This window comes from Bremia lactucae, linkage group LG9, assembly GCF_004359215.1.
Source record: "Bremia lactucae strain SF5 linkage group LG9, whole genome shotgun sequence".
In the NCBI taxonomy this organism is placed as follows: Eukaryota; Oomycota; class Peronosporomycetes; order Peronosporales; family Peronosporaceae; genus Bremia; species Bremia lactucae.
Window position 1 is genome coordinate 1,949,648 of NC_090618.1, and position 17,674 is coordinate 1,967,321.

Here is a 17,674-nt window from a genome sequence, read left to right on the forward strand (position 1 = left end):
TGCTTCTTTTGCGTGCAGTGAGGAAGTTGTGGTGGGCGCGCAAGCGACCCCACCCAACACACTAAGAACTCTGGTGAAGTGACGTCACGGGAGCGGTAATCCGTCTCCTCGTGCGCACTTCCCAAGTAGGTAGTAATTTTCGTACTGATTTATATTTATTAGAATTGAATACAAATACCTATTTTTACCAATTAAAATGTTATCTCTATAGATATCATTTAATATGTATTGCGAGCGTATCTTTATAGATACCTCGCGTAACTGATGACGCTAGCCGTCATCATGGATGACGCTGGGCGTCATCCCTCCTAATTTGAACGCACCCATGTGCATCACATCCACAAGGGTTGGTCACAAATGTGCACCACACCCGAGTGTTGGGTCTAATTACTATTATTTAGTAATTGACCATCCCCTTAAGTACCAAATGTACTGTATGGGGACTGTGTAACATTAGGGCAACTTTAGCCCGTTACAACGCTAGCCGTCATCATGGATGACGCTGGGCGTCATCCCTCCTAATGTGAATGCACCCATGTGCATCACATCTACAAGGGTTGGTCACATGTGCACCACACCCGAGTGTTGGGTCTAATTACTATTATTTAGCAATTGACCATCGTCTTAAATACCAAATGTACTTAATGGGGACTGTGTAACATTAGGGCAACTTTAGTCCGTTACACTGTAAATTGTTTCGTGCTCTTTATATTTTGAAGTTTTAAATAATATGTATAAACATATTTGTGTCGGCAATTAGGTAATTCTAGCAAAGCACTCGAAAATTATGAGATCACCGTAAAACATAAGCCCGCAGCTTATCAAAGCTCATGTTGGTCTTAGAATATGGGCGATAAAATTCCAGCGGTGGCCAGTAGTAGTCCACCACACTGCAGTCTAGTAGCTGAAAATTACAACCGGCTATAAGACAAAAAAGAATTTAAAATTAAAAAAAGACAAGTCGAGTTTGGATTGAAAGAATTTGTAATTTAGTTATGTTGTGTATTATTATCATGAACACTTCGATAAAAAAAAAATACTGTCAACTGTTTCAAATAATACCGGACATGGACCCTCTTTTTTAAGCGAAAGTCGTTTTCCAACTCTTAAGCCGCCTCTTTGCTCATCGTTGTGACACTAAGGCATCGTTTCACTGTGCTACTATCGTCGTCCTGTCGTATCAATACCGCATCACTCAGTGGCGTTGTCCATCCAATCCGCTCGGCTTTATCCGACGTTTCTTCCGACGCTGACTGAATTTGTCGCTTTAAAGCAGGCAAATGTGAAGATGATGTCACCAACTTACGCGGTGAAGCTGGTCGGCAGCACTGCATGTAAAGAAGCATACAACGCGTTCCACGAAGCCTCGACCAGTCATCTGTCGCTGTTCCAAATCCTCGACGCGTTGGTGTTGGCGCTTGATTTTCTTCTGAACGTGATCAAATGAAACGTGCATTCTTTAAGTTGTAAGCGCGCCACCTTGGCTTCGTCTTGTATTTCGGTCAATTGGTTTATTGCATACACGACCCCACTCTGAAACATTGTATTGTATTTTCTTAAAACGATTGACATGAAATTCGACGCAAACATCGACAAAAGAGACCATTTCGCTTAAAAAAAGAGGGTCCATGTCCCGTATTATTTGAAACAGTTGACAGTATTTTTTTTTTTATCGAAGTGTTCCTGATAATAAATAATACACAACATTACTAAATTACAAATTCTTTCAATCCAAACTCGACTTGTCTTTTTTTAATTTTACATTCTTTTTGTCTTATAGCATTGCGTAGAGAAAAGCAAATAGGCTGTTTCGTTGCTCGGTTGTACTTATGTTTCTTTTCAAGTTCAATAGTAAAGCCAAATAGGCGTGACAAACATTTCAAGTGCTATTAAGTACGGAATGGTAAAAACTTAATGCTCACATATGATTATTTTGCCCAAATGTATTATGAGTGTTTACTTCGTCGTTAGGCCGAGGAGGATACTCCATAGTGTAATGCCTAATCTGTGCTCGAGTAATTTTGTTTCATTTTTATCATTGAAGTCGTTATTAGGCCGAGGACGAAGAGGAAGCCAATACATATTGTAATGCTTATGGCGAGGGTGGCAAACGTTTTTAGATGACTGATCTTCCCATCATTTGCCGTCAATTCTTTAAGTATAACTTTATGGAGTTTCTTCATGTCATTCTCGTTCAGAGCCTTCTTCTTTCCAAAAGAGTTCAATACCGAAATCACCTTCTGATTCTTCAATGCGTCGTCAATGAGACCGGGATTTTTCCTTATATCCTTGAAGAAATCGTCAGCTTTTCCATGCTGATTGTCATTTAAAATCTTCGTCAGCGCTGCCTTGGACTCTTCCGGCGATAAAGGTTCTTTGGTCTTGCCTCGAAGCTTACCAATCGTAGCCGTAAACCAATTTCGCTCTTCAGTGTTCTCCGCGTTGTCAGCAAGACGGCGTTCACCCGAAATGGCGACGGAATCGCTTTGAAACGCTTTGGCGTCAGAAATCGAGACCCTGGCACTCATTGCAACGAAAACAAAGCAAACGACAGTGGTGGCAAGGAGCGTGGATGAACGCATGACAGGAAACAGACGATTGTGCCCAATGGCGACTTAAACGTGAAAAGAAATTATGCACTTTTACAGCGAGTATTTGCACGTCGTCACTTGGTAAAGTCGCCATTTGATAAAAGCACGAAAACGAAAAAAAAACGAGGTTTTTAAAATGGATAGGCTGCAAGTAATGGTGTCTATCTAAAAGACGCGACAAAAAATAAACACTGAATGGATTTCGTTTGTTGTTCGAGCATTATATCCAATCCGATCAACCCATTTGTCTGTACGTTTCCACCAATCATTATCCGTAACGGGTGTGTACCAGCCAACTCAAAGCCATGCGTGTCCTCGTAGGTGACGAGACGGGGTTGCTCAAGTCTATTGTGCTAGAAACAAAGGAGCAGCGCATTCTGTCCAATCGTGAACATCCACAGGCACGTTCTCGAGGTATTCAACGGCTTTGCTGGTCCTCCGACGGTCGTGATGCCTCGAATTGCCAGCCCAACGTAGTCCTCGCCCGTGCAAACGGCCTCGTCGAGAGCTACGAAGCGTCCCATGGCAATACGCTTCGCGCATCTCGCATGCCAACTTGGTCATGGCCTTCTCTCGACAACAACCACCGCCATTCACGTTGCATAGGACTCGAAATGCCTTCCAAACACGATTCCGTAGTCCAGTGCTTTAGTTCCGGGGACGTGTTTGTCCGGCATTTGAAAACCAACAACGTGACATCATTTCATGTAGGCAGTGATTTGCACAGTATGCGTTTGGATTCCTTCACGAACACTGTCATTGGTGTGGGTGGAAAAGAGTGTGACTTGAAATTATGGTCTCTTGAGACTGAGCAAGTCTTGTTTCGAGCAAAAAACGTCACCCATGACAAGCTTGATATGCGTGTTCCCGTGTGGATTAAAGACTTGCGTTTCCTTGCCACTCCTGGTACAAGTAATGGACACCGTGTGCTAGTTGGAACCGGGTATCGTCACGTTCGAATCTACGACTCGAATACGAAACGAAGACCCGTACAAGAGCTACACCTTCCTGGTGAGAATCCCATTCAATCGCTTTGTATCTCTTCTAATGAGATGCAAGTATTTATTGGTGATACCGCCGGGAATCTAGATGTACTGGATGTACGGACTTTAACGTCCATGGGACGCTGTACGGGGCCCGTGGGGTCGATTCGAGACCTTGCGTGTCATCCCACGCTTCCGTTTGTAGCCGCCGTGGGGTTGGATCGTATGGTTCATGTTTTTGATACTTTGACACGGAAACTACGATATTTAATCTACGCGAAACAACGTTTGAATGCCGTCTTGTTTACGACCGAAGGCATACACGCTACAAAACATGAAGACGACGATGACGAGGAGCCATGGAGAAAGAAATTACGTGTTGAAAGCGACGACATAACGTTTCAAGACGACGAACTCAAGGAAGAAGCGTATGAAGGACTTGAATTAAGTAGTGAAGACGATCAATTGGAAGAATCGAGTCCAGACGATGGAATGGAATAGAAGAAAGAATACTTTTTTGAAATCGCATCAATGAATGGTCTTGATTTTTTGTTTGTTTCCTTATGTTTCAATCGTTTTTAACGCGATCAAAGACAAGAATCAATTCGCAGTGAGGGGTATGTGGAAACATATCAACCGGTACAGCATGCACGGGTTGAAAGGGCCGACCTTGCAAGGATTTCGAACTGGGACCACAGAGTGTCACGGCATCACGGACTAAGGAGATCGTGGGGTTACACGACACGTAAACAATGCGTTCAACCGGGGGACATGCACGAAGTGCTCGGAGTACGTGATGATGAAGTCCGGCACGTGGGGGATCAACAATGGCAACAACGCGTTGTAAATGCATGTTGTTGTCGTCACGTTTCGTATGTAACAATTCTTTCATGACACTTTCGGCTTTCGAGTTAATAAACCGAATATTATTCACATCATTGCGTCGCGCATTCTCTTCGGCATCAATGGTAGCGGCATGACACAATTCAATCCCCACAACTTGACCGGCACCTTTCGACGCACAGATTCCAATCGTTCCCGTGCCACAACAAACGTCATAAAGCATCGTGTGGGGATTTAATTGTGCGTGATGTTGTATCAAAGTGTAGAGCGTCTCGGCTCCGCGTGTATTGACTTGAAAAAACGCCGTTGGGGAGATTACAAACCGTTTGTGTAACAATTCTTCTTCGAGTTTGAATTTCCCATACACGTGTTCAATCGGATCGTCGTCACTTGGTGTCGAGTGTCCGTGATACTCTTGAATGTAGATGGAAGTGACTTGAAACGAAGCGGTTTTTGAATTCGTAAAGCACTCGCGTACTTGCGTTTTCATCGACGCTCGTTCGTTGTCGGTATAACCCGTGAAATTCACTTGGATTAAGAGCATGAGTTCTCGTGTTTTTGTGCTTTGACGCACGGTCAAGACCCGCCAGACGCCGGTTTTGGATTCGACATTGTAGACGGGAATCTTTGTCGAGTCTACAAGTGCTTGCATTTCAAGACACACGGCTTTCATTTCAATCGAGACATGAATACAGTCGTATGGTTGACTCACAAGTACGGACCCGTGTCGAAATAATCCCATACGAAACCCAAGACAAGGTTGATTCCATTCATCATAGCCAAAACTAAAGTCACATTTGTTACGATATCCTTGAATCACGGGTGAGGCATGGATGGAATCCATAGTACAGCAAAGATTCGTGTGGCTTGTTAATCCTGATAATATGAGGGTTTCCATATTGGGGAGTTGCAATGGAATCGACGTGATGGATGGTTCTTTGTCTTGAGTGACGTATTCCAGTGTTGTGGGTGTGAGAAGAAGAAGTGTGTTGTTATGCGAGGAGATTCCAAGCACTGGTTGTAACACGGGGACCTGCACGGGTTCAAAGACGAGCGAATCGAGTTGCGTCTCCTGTATCGATGCACGTTGCCAATTGTGGTTGGTACAAGCATACAAGAACCGATGATGCACGCCAAGACGAGCTCCTTGGGAGACGTTGCCAATCGATTTCCATTCATTAGAATCAAATGAAAGCGACAAGGTGTGTTTGAAAAGGTGACCTGTTGTCGTACAGAGTACAAGGATTCCTTGAATGGACACGATAGAGAAAGGAAGACAGTCAAGCGGTCCGTGGCCAATGGATTCCCATTTAAATTGTTGCAATGTGTCTTGTTTTAACGCCACGAGTTCATTTGTCGACTTGATAGCAATGAGATTCGAGTTCCACGACGTGATAGCAATAATATTCAATGCATCACTCACGCGTGTCCATGGCGTTTCACGTTCATGAAGACGTGAATACAGCACATTATTTGCCACGAGATACAGTGCTCCTGGACTCGCAAGCCATGAGGGAATTGTCACGGTAGATTCTAATTGGCTTTGTGTCGTATTCATCGATGTCTCCAGTGGCATAGTTGCATTATTTTCAAGTGTTTTTTTGGCGTGGAGTTTGCGTTTCTTTCGAGCGATGTTTTGATGGTCTTGGACTACGCGTTTTTGTTTCTTGTGAAACTCTTTTCTTGTGTGACGAACAATTTTAATTAATACTTTTTTCATTGCTGTTTCTTTGAGTTGTAATTGATGCTCGTACGGAATGGATGCCCATGGTGTGACAACGTCACATACGTTACGAGAAAGTGTCGCGTTTAAGGGTGTTTTTAATGTACTTTTGTCGTCTGGAGGAGGACTGGGAGGGCGATGTATGGGCTGCATGCTTTTCTTTGGCAATGCTTCTTTCACTTCTAAGAATTCTCCTTGCCATTGAATAACTTGGAGCTTTGGAAGCATTTCCAATCGCTCTTGGGTCGAGTGAAAATGCACGAATCCAAACGAAAGGTGTCGAGCTTTTTGTACCTTTACGAATGACACACCTTCTTTGCGTAGTACGTCCTCAAGTGCTTTGGCGTCTTTCCATTTGCCATAATTCATAACAATCACCTTTATGTCCATGTTGCCATGCGCCGCGTTTTCCTGGGCTTCGGTCGACGAGGGGGTGTCCATGCTGTTGTCCATTGATTCTTGCGGATTCAATGGTTTGGGCATTGATGCACTTTGATTGGATAAAATGAATGGAAATGGGAGTGAAAATATATTTTTTGAAATGACAATTTTGGGTGAACTAGTTAAAAAAACACAAACGAGGTTATTTGTTGTTTTATTTATTCCATTGTATGGAAAGGTTAAGGCGTTGATCGTCTGTTTAAAACATCTGCAGAGCTTTTAATGCTCCGTGAGTAATGAAACGACCTTTTATATCGCTGAGCACATGGAATTGAAAACAAACGTCGTACTACTGTCGACTGACATAGGAAACACACGGGTATACTATGTATTAATGTGGTGATGTTACATATTTGATACTGGCGATTACGATGATGAAAATAATCACAGAGAGTAGATAGACCTTCAACATACTGGCCTTTCGAAAAAGTTTTGGGTTCTTTTCCGTGAAGGTTATCGCAAGCTTTCCCAATTGCTTCACGTCGATAGGTTTGCCATTCATTGAGACCATAAACTTCTCAACGTCCTTCATCAGGTCATCAATGACTTTGGGTTTTTCCTTGAAAAGCTTAAAAGCATGATCGAAGTCCGAATCATCCTTTAAAGCGTTATAAGCCTTGGCAAACTCTGGGTGTTTCACAAGAGCCGTATCAAACGCGGCGGGAGTCTTCGACCGGCTAAACATGTTTGTAAACATGGTACGCTCATCGGTATTTTCCTCGCTGGCAGCAAGCCGGCGTCTCGTGTTAGCACTGCTTACAAGCGCTCTGCGACCAGATACCGGGGCTGCGACCCTGCCCGCGACGAGGAGCGAGGGAATGAGAGAGAGGACGACAAACGTGCTTAATTGCATGACAACGAGACGATCGCTCTAACCCCAGAGAAATGCGGATATGACGCTCAAAGACTAGGAACTTTTGTGGCCACTACCAAAAGATTCAGCATTTAATGTATGTAAAGGACTGAAAAGTCATTGTTAATCAAGTTAAATTGAGCGACAAGGCGATCGATGAGAGCGTTGGGAAGATAGGCATGAATGGTAAGCAACAGCTGGACTTTGAATAGTACATTTGTAGGGATCATGGAGATTAAAATCGTCCAAGGAGCATTTAGACACTGTGGGCTTTCATGCATGCTTTTCCGGATGCAAATGCTATAAGAGCTCTTTTGGTGTTGCCACACCCTATTTGTTGTGAATTGAATAAAAACTACACGTCAAATATTGTTATATGTATCAATGGATTGCAAAATCAACAGTTATTCCTTTAGAATCGTCTTTAGGTGAAACATCTTGGCCTTTTCTTACCTGTATATTTTACATCGCCGACTGCTGCCCATAGACCCATACGTTGATTTTAGGCTCATAACCCTGTTATATAGCGATAAGAGCGATGCACGGGACTTAACGATCGGTTTTGCAACGAGAAAAGATATCTTGAGGAACAGCTCGACCAACTGGACTCACAGAAGAGCACTTTGCTGATGTAATGTCATCGGTGACAGTTCCTATCATGTATATAATAATTAGGTGTGATTCCCTTAATGTAATTGAGGGGATATACCGGTTTCCTAAACAAATATACATTTTAGAAACAGTTTAGCCTTTCTTATTGGGCATAACTTCTCAATACAATAAGTCACTCGTTAGCGCATTCCCCTGCCAATTATTGCCAAGCCATAACCCATGGTGAATCGCGGCACTAGCGCAAGCCAGGACGGGCGCTACTTTGCGCAGGAAAAGAAACTTATGGCAAAGATGACATTCCCAAAGTGCTTTGAGCAGCGTGTCGACATGCGTAAGGTGCAACGTGAGGTCATTAACCAGTGGGTTACCGAGCGGATTACACAATTATTGGGTTTTGAAGACGATATTGTGGTATCTATGGCAATCAATCTTCTGGAGCCCAAAGTTGATGAAAAATTAGATCCAAAACAGTTGCAAGTGGCACTTACGGGGTTTTTAGAGAAACAGGCAAGCACTTTTACAGAGGAATTGTGGCAACTGCTTCTCAGCGCTCAGAGCAATGCTACTGGGATCCCCACCGCCATTTTAGACAAGAAAAAAATGGAGATGCAAAGTATTGCAAAAGAAAAAGAAGCGTTGAAAATAGTATTGGACACAAAAAGAAAAGAAGTCGAGCGCCAAGACAGACAAGTACAAGAGGCCAAAGAGAAACGACCGAGCCCTTCTCATGCTGAAAAAAGACGTTCGAGGAGTATACAGCGACGTCCTCCGCGGCGCTCACCAAGTCGGCAAAGACGATCGAGAAGTCCTTTACACAGACGTCCACGGTCTAGACGATCTCCTTGGCGTTCATTCAGTCCACGTAGACGTTCATTCAGTCCTCCAAGACGCTCTTATACGTTGCGGCATGGACGATCTCGACACAAACGATCTCGGTCACCTTCCGTAAAGCGACGCCCCAGGGATCGGCAAGTTTTTTTTTTGTGTACTGAATTTATTGGCTCGGAGAACTTATTATTGGGATTGTATTTTATTGTGATTGGTTCAATAGGTCGTCATCTCGCTCGCGCAATCGACGGTCTGGACGCAGAAATAGGGTTTTGAAACGGATGAACAGGTTCATTCGATGCTTTACAATAAGTATTTTATTGTGTCGGTGCCTTTCATAAACGTGGTTTTTAATTTGTAGAAGTCACCGAGTGCGTCGTTCGTTGTCTCGTTCGTCGTCACGATCATGTAATCGGTCGCAGTCTTCTTCTCGCTCGCCTTCGCCTCGTCGACGACGATCGTCGAATCGTCGTGGAAGACAGTCAAGTGATAGCTCATCGGATAGTGATTAGCACTGGGATTTATTCGGGGATCTTATAAAATTAATGCAATTTTTTTTCGATTTGGTCTCGAAAGCAATAATGTTATGGTTGTATTGCAAAGTAAAATGGTTACGCAAACGTGATATGGTAATATGTGGTAGCCGTCGAGTTGCCGTCTTGTTTAAACGAGGTAAAAGAAGAAAAAAATGTTGACAACAAGTAGAAATCAGCTGTAAATTAATAATCAACCCAAGCAACTTTTATTGGTGAATGGTTTTTTTCTGCAATACGGGCAGCTTACACCGGTAAAAGTTGACTCGTGGCAACCTTAAGTTGCATCTTTTTCAGATGAAAAGATGCAATATTATTGTCCTTGAGTATGCCGATAGATTCGTGCTCTCCTAACGGAATAAAAGAAACACCATACCGCGTGACACTGCATATGGCCGACTAGCTCACAGAATAGAGATTTACATGTACCTAGTCTACAGTACGACTTGCCTGTGCGGTTCTGGTTCGCTATTCGTATTTCCTATTAAATTCCAGTCAAAACAGTGGTTTTATTGAAGAATTAAATATGCCCAAAACAAAGGTCCAACAAAATTAAAGTGAAATAATACAATTGATCATGTTATCGAAACTACTTCATGCTCTTACAGCGAGTGACACAGTCTCGAGTCCACGAAAGGTGCAAAAAAAGCACTATTTTCTTTTGCAAGAGCTTTCACCTTTTTCTTCGTCAAGCAACAAAATCAAATTGTATTGTGAAGCTCGTGCCAGGCCCCAATTTGAACGCCTGCAAAAAATCACTTTTTTGCACCTACCTTTACGATTGCACATATGGCCAATTCATATTTTCCCAGTCGCAAACCTCGGACATGATTTGTGCTACTTGCTTAAAAGTGTGTTCGTCCTCGATGGAGAAGCCATCTCTCTTTGGGCAATCCAGATCAATCAGTGCCACGACTTCACCGTGGTGATTAAGAATTGGAACCACGAGCTCGGACTTGGAGGCGTCATCGCATGCAATATGCCCTGGAAATGTATGGACATTAGCCACGCGCTGCAAGGATTTCGTGCGCCACGAAGCTCCGCAGACACCATTTTCGTAACGAATACGGCTACAGGCCGGTTTGCCCAAAAATGGTCCAAGGATTAAAATTTGAGCCCATTCGGTTGATTTGGGGGTTTTCAATGGACGGACAAAATAGAAACCTACCCAATTAAGAGGACGGTTGACTTTTAGAAACGCATGCCAAATAATCGAGGATACATTTGCAGCATTGGCCACGTAATCGCGTTGGCCAGTGGCAACTGTAAACACTTTCACATCGCCTAAAAGTTCCTCGGCATTAAGGGACGACACGTAATTGTCAAGTTGTGTCGCATCTGGACAATCCGGACTCCATCCAATAAACTTGATGAGCTGCGTAATAGAGTCTGCGAGGTCATTCTCTGGCGTAATCGTAACCTCTTGTGCACCGTCGTTGTAGACTGTAAGCTTGATATCCTTACATGCGGTCTGTGCTAGCGTCTATCGAGTATTTGCAAGACCATAAAAGTAGTGTGTCATAACGTAATATTCTGTCGACGTACGAGATCATCACGACCACGAAAGAGGAAGACAAGTGGCTTTAGAAACGTTCGAAGTATACGTTGCTGACTCGAATCGGGTTCTAACGGCATCGAAAGCACCACAAGCTTCTTCTTCGTCGCGGTCAATTCTTTCGCAACTCCAGTACTACCCGTCAATTCCTTCGTGGCAGTAAAGAGCTGCACCGCAGCTTCCAACGACGCATCCATAAAAACCCAAAAAAAACTTTGAATAAAACAATCGTGGAAACGTACCCCACATTTGTATTTAAATAAATTCTATTTTTTTTTTCGCACTACAAAAGCACCTTTTGCAAAAGAGCTTGTGTGATAATCGGAAGCGCGACGGCCAAGATATTAATGTCCGGGTCAAGCTTCCGCCCAACAGCCTCCAAGACTGCAATGGAGACCACAATCGAAGCATATTTGCCTTCGAGCTTCACGTGGTGCGTACAGCAAAGCTCTAACACCTGACGAAGCAACGCGCCCACGTGCACGTTTTTCAACCGCAATTGCCATCCCAATGCTTCATTCACAATGGCTTCCATTCCTTTACAAAACGATTCCAGATCCGTGCATTGACGTGCATTAAATTCCTTCTGACCGTCGTAACTTCGAGCAATCATGAGCTCACCAGCTTTATAACCATGTCCCGTCGCCACGGCATGAAAAAGCTCGACCAAGTTGCGTAACTCTTTAGGGTCGAGCTTTGTAACGATGCCAGCATCAATTGCCACCACGCCAGCGGTTGGAAACGACTCGGTTGGATTACGAAACAATAGATTGCCAGGATGCAAATCACCGTGGGCAAAATTATCAAGAAATACCATGCGCAAATACGCGTCAAGCACAACTCGTGCCATGTTTTGACGTCGCGAAGGTTCCAATTGCGTGAGTACGTCATGTAAACGTAACCCTTCTTCAAAACTCTCGACAAGAATATTCTCGGTGGTGAGTTCCATCATTGGCATCGGGAACCGTAACCCGCGACGATGACGAAAATGATGATGAAACAATTGCAAATTCTCGCCTTCGGTGCGTAGATTTAACTGGCGTTCCATCACGGTGGCAAATTCCAAGACACTCTCGGTGCCACCAAGCCATTGGAAAGATGGCCAACGTTCAAGCAATGCTACAAGCGTTCGTAGGACTTGCAAATCGAGTGTCACGAGTTCCTTTACGTGCGGATGTATGACTTTAACCGCGACTTGTTGGTTTGTGGCTTGCACATACCCACGATAGACTTGGGCTATACAGCCGGAGCCAATGGGGTACGGTTCAAGACGTACAAGATCGCTCCACTTAGGTCCGAATGCATGCAACAAGGCAATTTCCGTCTGTTGCCACGAATGCTTCGGCGCATGTTCGTGGAACGTTTCGAATCGGTCGCAGAACGATGCGGGAAACAGATCCCGACGCGTGCTAGCCCATTGGAGGAATTTCATCACCGTCGGCGAAGATGATTGGGCGAGCCATAACGCCATTTCCCACCAAGCCCAAGCCACGGATGGGGTGATCGATTGCGTGGAATACACAAGCGGCGCTGTGACCGCGAGTGGAAGCGTCAGACCGAGAAGCTTGGCCAAGTGGAGCGCCACGCGAATTACGTGCCGCAACGACGCCAGGAACGAAGCAAGGGGAGTTGATGTGGCCAAGAAGCTTGGGAATACGCGTTGAAGCGCTCGATTGTGGCGCGTCCAAGAAGCGCGAGCCTCGTGCGTCCGTTCGTACGCCGTGCGTTTTGAAATACTCACGAGCGCTTGCTGTGGGAGCAGACGCGGCCATGACGATTGGTGGTATCGATGAGGAATGGAAGCATGATGGCGTGCGCTGGCCGCGCTGCGGCGACGTAGACATGAGACGAAGAGCATGACGAAGGTGGTCGTCGGTTCGGCAGCTTTTTAAGCTCGGAGAGCTTTCTTGCCTTTGCCACCTTTTTTTGGCGCTAAATGTCATTGGCTGATAATTTTTTAATCGGATAACATATTGATGCTGTTTAGAAGGTTTCGACAGTATTTACGTAACTATGTGTCGAATGAGCAATCTTGAAGATTACCTTTTCCAGATTGTAGCCACCCATTTGTTAATTAACCAATGATTCGATTGAAAAAAATATGAAGCAACTCGTTACAAAACCTTTTTAAAATAATAATTACGCACGCATCTATTGCCTCTTGCCTCATTCATGGCTCCACGTCTTCAAAATCGTCTTCTTTAAAAGGTGGCGCGTCGTCCATCATTCGTGATTTAAATGGCTTTATCGATCGTTTCATAGGAACAGTACCCGCAGAAGTGGGTTCTGTGGTTTTCTTTTTCGTTGACGCATGTTTGACAGCAGGCTTCTGTGGTAAAGCCTTTTTGGATCCTTTCGTCTTTGCGGCCTTGTTTAAACCACGTAACGTCTGAAGGTCCGTAAGGCCAAGTGGAAACAAAGCAAGGACCTTAAAACATCCAGCCAATTGCAATTAAGTAAATGCACCAATTTGACCAATCACACGAGTCATACCCGATTAAACATGCGATTTCGTTCCTGACGTTGATTTAGTGGTTTAAAATCCAATTCTTTCATGTGTTTCTTGTCCTCGGTTTTCAACATTTGGCTACAATAAAAAAAAGACCCCAACTCAATTGACATACACTCTCCATCAACGTAACCCTCTTACCGATAGTCATTCTCCTTTAGAACCCACGCATCCTGATGCTCAAGCAACATATGCAACAATGTCCCTAATTCCTTATCTTTTGCAATATCTGCAAAAAACAACAAAAGAATCCAATTACATACCACTCGCCCAATCTCTCGACTTTTTCATAGCCCAGTACCTGTCTTTATACCATCAAAAGGCTCCGTCGTGGCTCGCAAGGCATACGTCGTTATACGCTCCATCAATGGCTCCAGCGCTCGATCCAGCTTTTCTTTTTCCATCTTCGCAACATCTCGTGCTTCCAGACGCAACATATTGGACTTTCACCAATTCAAAAAATTAATTGTCAAAGTTTTTCTTTTTTTTTCGGCCCATACTTTAAAAAAAAAAAAAACCTTCAAACCTTTAAATATTGCTTCGTATACGGCAAAAACGTCATCAACGTGGCAAAGTAGCCCGTTACGCGCCACTTGTTGGGATGCGCTTCGACGACCAATTTATCCACCGCACGCAGTGATTCGTCCAATGACCGTGGAAAAACCTTTGGAATCGAAGCCCCATTCGCAACTACTTGAGGCACCCCCACAAAAAAAAGAAAAAATGAATCCATTGTCATCACGAGTTTTTTTTTTTCAATCTCCTTACACTCCTGTACTGCTGTCCGTAGTGCTTCGAGTTTATTCACTACATTGTCGTCAGGTTGCCAATCACTTGCCGCATCGGGATTGGTGGCACGAAACGACCGCAAGGCGCCGTCCCCACCTCGTTTCTTGCCGCGATCCACGCACTCGTCGTCGTCGTCCTTGGCCACCATTTCAATCGTGTCTCCAGCATTCACGAAAAACCCAGAATGCTTGGTTTTCACACGCGTTTGCGCTTGTACGTCCTCAATGTTTTGCTGCAGCTCGGCATCGTCGATAAACGAGTCCTCCGAGTCATATAAATCATCGTCAACACGCCGATTAAAGCCACCTCCGCCTCCCACGTCGGCATTTATGCTATGAATACGCACGATACCGCCTCCGTAGCGCTTCTCGAGGTGCTCGATTATGTTAAAACGTTGCGGACGAGACGCTGGCACGGAATTTTCCATCGTTTTGACGATACTGGCGGCTACGTTTGAAGGGCTAGTACTCGTAGGATTTTGACACGCTAACTGACGTGTGCGCTCTGTAAGGAGCTGCTTAAAGCTAATTTCGACAGGACTGCTGCTGTCTAACGGAATGTGAAACGTTTGCCGCGGCTTCGGTGGCGACACCTTGGGCTCGACCGATGGCGACATGTTACAATGCTGCTGACAAGATATTCTTTTTCAAAGGTTCATGTGTGATGACAAGTAACGAGATTGCTAGACCAATCCAAAGCCAAACGGAGAATATCGAGCAAAACGAGCAAAGGAGTATATTCTATTAAAGTTTAGCTAACAAGGGTTTTTCTTGTAATTCGTCTGTAATCTTCTTGACCCTTAAAGGTACGGTAGAGAAAACTTTTTCAGCGATACATTGTTGCGGCTCCTTGCTTCCTTTAAGCAATTGATTGCTCGACACAACAAAGGGGTTCTTTCCATCGTTAAGCGTGGTGAGGTTGAATTTCTCCATAAGTTTCGAGTTGTGTCGCCGGCGTATTGCTGCGCAAGTCACTACTGCGAGTCGGGAGGACATTGCAACTGTGGCTGATATGATGAAATAAAATGATGGAGCAACTTTATGTTGAAGCGGGAGTGACTTTGTCGTTACATCCGATTCGCACGTTGGGAACTTTACAAACAATTTTTCTTTCGGACATTTTATGGTTCCTTTTAATACTCTTTTCCTAACTAATACAAGAGCTGCTGCGTTAAAAGCGACATAAGTCGTTTTGTTCGCTCGGGAGGTAGCGCTTCGAGCTGCTGCAATTAAAGCGCTACCTCCCGTGAGGTTTGGCAACTTTTACTACTTTAAAATAAACTTTTAGGGGGTTCCGAACATTGTTCTGTTGTGGGTGCTGTCAGCTCAGTCTACTGGCAACAATGTTGGCCCTTCTAACGTAATCATTTTATAACTGCACGAGGCCAATCCTACCTCTCTTGGTATAACCTCGAATCGGCAAACTTTCTGTGTGATCGACTGCAATATCGTCGCGATTTCAGTCATCATTCGACAATAATTTCTTAACGTCCATTGGTAGATCTTGCGTATAGTCTCGGAGCAATAAAGTTTACTGTCACCACATGCCTCACAAGACTGATACTTTTCAAACGACGCGTGCATGATATTGTTTCTAGCGTAAACCTCTTGTGTCACTCGTGATCAAAGGCATGAATGAAGAAGCTGCTCAACAATGTTTAACAGCAATTTAATAAATTAAAGCAAGGCAATACCGGTATAGCCACACAACTTTTATATATAATTACCACAAACAGAAGGGGTGTGTGGCTATACCGCCTTCTTCCTAAAGCAATTGCGACTTCTTTAACTATCAAGGCTTTTACAGATTCACTATTGGATAGCAAGTCGTGATTTTAGCGCATATGGAACGACCCATTCGATTAACAACATGTCGACACTAATGTTGGGTTTTGAGTCCGAAATCAACATTAGCGTCTGCATGTTGTGTCGTTAACCTTGCGTGGCACTAACGTTGCGCGTCTCAAAATCCGTGCTTTCTGCCTCCCACCATTACATTTTCAAGTCTATCCGTTTTAAGCGATTAATTCCTTACTGGCTTGTTATTCTGATCCGCTTTGGTTTGCATCTCTTGTACGATCATTTCGTAAGACCATGTGGTTCTCCACCGGTTGGTGGAAGAAATTCAGTTCTTCACGCTGGATTATCCATTAAAAAGTAAAACATATTGATGACTTGACCGTTTATCAAGTAGTAAGAGGTCGCAAGGCATTCAATAGGCCAAGATGATCGTTCGTTTGGCAACGGAACCTCATCGAAATGTTTTCGTGGCTCTTGCACCTAAATAACATGTCGCGATGGCGCAACAGAAAAGCTACAGGAGCACGAGGCACATTGTATTTCATCCCCTTTTTTTTCAAACCGACTGGCTTTCTACGAGTATTCCCATCCCATATAGGCTCTTGTATATCGGCTCTTCAGCTGAATTCTCGAGCATCCCTTTACTCTTGTCATTTCTTCATTTGCGTCCTCGCTCGACGACAATTCACTGCCACAACACTCGCTTTTGTTGCCTATCATGCCATCGCTCAAGCTACTAGGCGTCGTTCTTGCTATGGTGCATCTTGCCGCTGTGAACGCGACATACATGGCTAGCGAACGCAAGTCTTTTGTTAGCGCGTTCTACGCCAATCCGGATGGTCGCCGCCTCGTCGAGGTGAAGCCGGTGTCTTGGCTTGGCTTTGGCACCTACGCCTCTACATCGGAGAATCGCCGTCTTGGCGAGCAAAATGAGGAAGAACGGATTTTTGGAATGAGTGGATCAACGTTTTCTAAATTAGCCAAAGAACCGGAACTTTTAGGAGTAGAAGATGTCCTCAAGACAAGATTTGGCGATGACTTTGTACAAGTGTTTAAAAAGAATGACAAGGCTACGAAAGCGATGAAAGACTCCCTTGCCTCATTTATGAAGCGTAGTAAGGCAGGTGACCTCACACCCGATGAAGTCGGTAAGTTTGCCAACGATATGCTCGCAGCAGTCAAGAACTCTAAAAAATGGAGCAAAAAGAAGAAATTTGTTCTGGGGGCTGGTGTCATTGCCGCTTTTATCCTTGTCGCGTACGCGTACAACCAGTCCAAAGCATCCGCTGCTGGAGCTCCTACAGCATAGGAAAAACTTTTCATTCAAGTCTTTGAAATATGTCGTATTATCATTTTGCGCCGTTTGAGGATTCGAAAAATCGAAGGCACCTAGGACAACTGCTATATAGTTGTTGTTGCATTCGTTAAATACATTCTTTTGTGTACTTAGCATTTGTGTTATCAATATATTGTTATCTATCGACACTGGCTGCAAGATACCCTCTAAATTTTCCCATTATAAAATGTCCTAATCTTGCTTGTCCTAAAAGAATCGTAATGGTCGGACTTCTTAAATTGCAAGAGAAATGTTATTGTTGTACCATCCCAAAATAAC

At 44.2% G+C, this 17,674-nt stretch overlaps 9 protein-coding genes across 9 annotated transcripts; 3 read left to right on the forward strand and 6 right to left on the reverse strand.

Moving 5' to 3' along the window:
* Positions 1-1,106: 1,106 nt before the first annotated feature.
* Positions 1,107-1,456, reverse strand: CCR75_000889 (uncharacterized protein; the record flags this gene model as incomplete). The annotated part of the gene is made up of 2 exons (XM_067958994.1): positions 1,107-1,265; positions 1,307-1,456. 2 exons carry the CDS (start codon positions 1,454-1,456, stop codon positions 1,107-1,109), a joined length of 309 nt encoding a protein of 102 aa, XP_067819606.1.
* Positions 1,457-2,000: 544 nt separating this feature from the next.
* Positions 2,001-2,528, reverse strand: CCR75_000890 (uncharacterized protein; the record flags this gene model as incomplete). The annotated part of the gene is made up of 1 exon (XM_067958995.1): positions 2,001-2,528. The coding sequence occupies one exon, from the start codon at positions 2,526-2,528 to the stop codon at positions 2,001-2,003; it is 528 nt and encodes a 175-aa protein (XP_067819536.1).
* A 368-nt stretch (positions 2,529-2,896) lies between these two features.
* On the forward strand, positions 2,897-4,075 carry CCR75_000891 (uncharacterized protein; the record flags this gene model as incomplete). The annotated part of the gene is made up of 1 exon (XM_067958996.1): positions 2,897-4,075. The coding sequence occupies one exon, from the start codon at positions 2,897-2,899 to the stop codon at positions 4,073-4,075; it is 1,179 nt and encodes a 392-aa protein (XP_067819537.1).
* A 67-nt stretch (positions 4,076-4,142) lies between these two features.
* On the reverse strand, positions 4,143-6,623 carry CCR75_000892 (uncharacterized protein; the record flags this gene model as incomplete). The annotated part of the gene is made up of 1 exon (XM_067958997.1): positions 4,143-6,623. One exon carries the CDS (start codon positions 6,621-6,623, stop codon positions 4,143-4,145), a length of 2,481 nt encoding a protein of 826 aa, XP_067819538.1.
* Positions 6,624-6,912: 289 nt separating this feature from the next.
* CCR75_000893 (uncharacterized protein) lies at positions 6,913-7,434 on the reverse strand (the record flags this gene model as incomplete). The annotated part of the gene is made up of 1 exon (XM_067958998.1): positions 6,913-7,434. One exon carries the CDS (start codon positions 7,432-7,434, stop codon positions 6,913-6,915), a length of 522 nt encoding a protein of 173 aa, XP_067819539.1.
* An 831-nt stretch (positions 7,435-8,265) lies between these two features.
* Positions 8,266-9,386, forward strand: CCR75_000894 (uncharacterized protein; the record flags this gene model as incomplete). Its single annotated transcript, XM_067958999.1, has 4 exons — positions 8,266-8,523; positions 8,693-8,991; positions 9,098-9,163; positions 9,236-9,386. 4 exons carry the CDS (start codon positions 8,266-8,268, stop codon positions 9,384-9,386), a joined length of 774 nt encoding a protein of 257 aa, XP_067819532.1.
* A 1,953-nt stretch (positions 9,387-11,339) lies between these two features.
* CCR75_000895 (uncharacterized protein) lies at positions 11,340-14,876 on the reverse strand (the record flags this gene model as incomplete). The annotated part of the gene is made up of 5 exons (XM_067959000.1): positions 11,340-13,390; positions 13,456-13,549; positions 13,613-13,700; positions 13,773-13,914; positions 13,998-14,876. The coding sequence occupies 5 exons, from the start codon at positions 14,874-14,876 to the stop codon at positions 13,133-13,135; spliced, it is 1,461 nt and encodes a 486-aa protein (XP_067819533.1). The 3' UTR covers positions 11,340-13,132.
* A 127-nt stretch (positions 14,877-15,003) lies between these two features.
* On the reverse strand, positions 15,004-15,192 carry CCR75_000896 (uncharacterized protein; the record flags this gene model as incomplete). The annotated part of the gene is made up of 1 exon (XM_067959001.1): positions 15,004-15,192. The coding sequence occupies one exon, from the start codon at positions 15,190-15,192 to the stop codon at positions 15,004-15,006; it is 189 nt and encodes a 62-aa protein (XP_067819534.1).
* A 1,585-nt stretch (positions 15,193-16,777) lies between these two features.
* Positions 16,778-17,368, forward strand: CCR75_000897 (uncharacterized protein; the record flags this gene model as incomplete). Its single annotated transcript, XM_067959002.1, has 1 exon — positions 16,778-17,368. One exon carries the CDS (start codon positions 16,778-16,780, stop codon positions 17,366-17,368), a length of 591 nt encoding a protein of 196 aa, XP_067819535.1.
* Between the last annotated feature and the right edge of the window lie 306 nt (positions 17,369-17,674).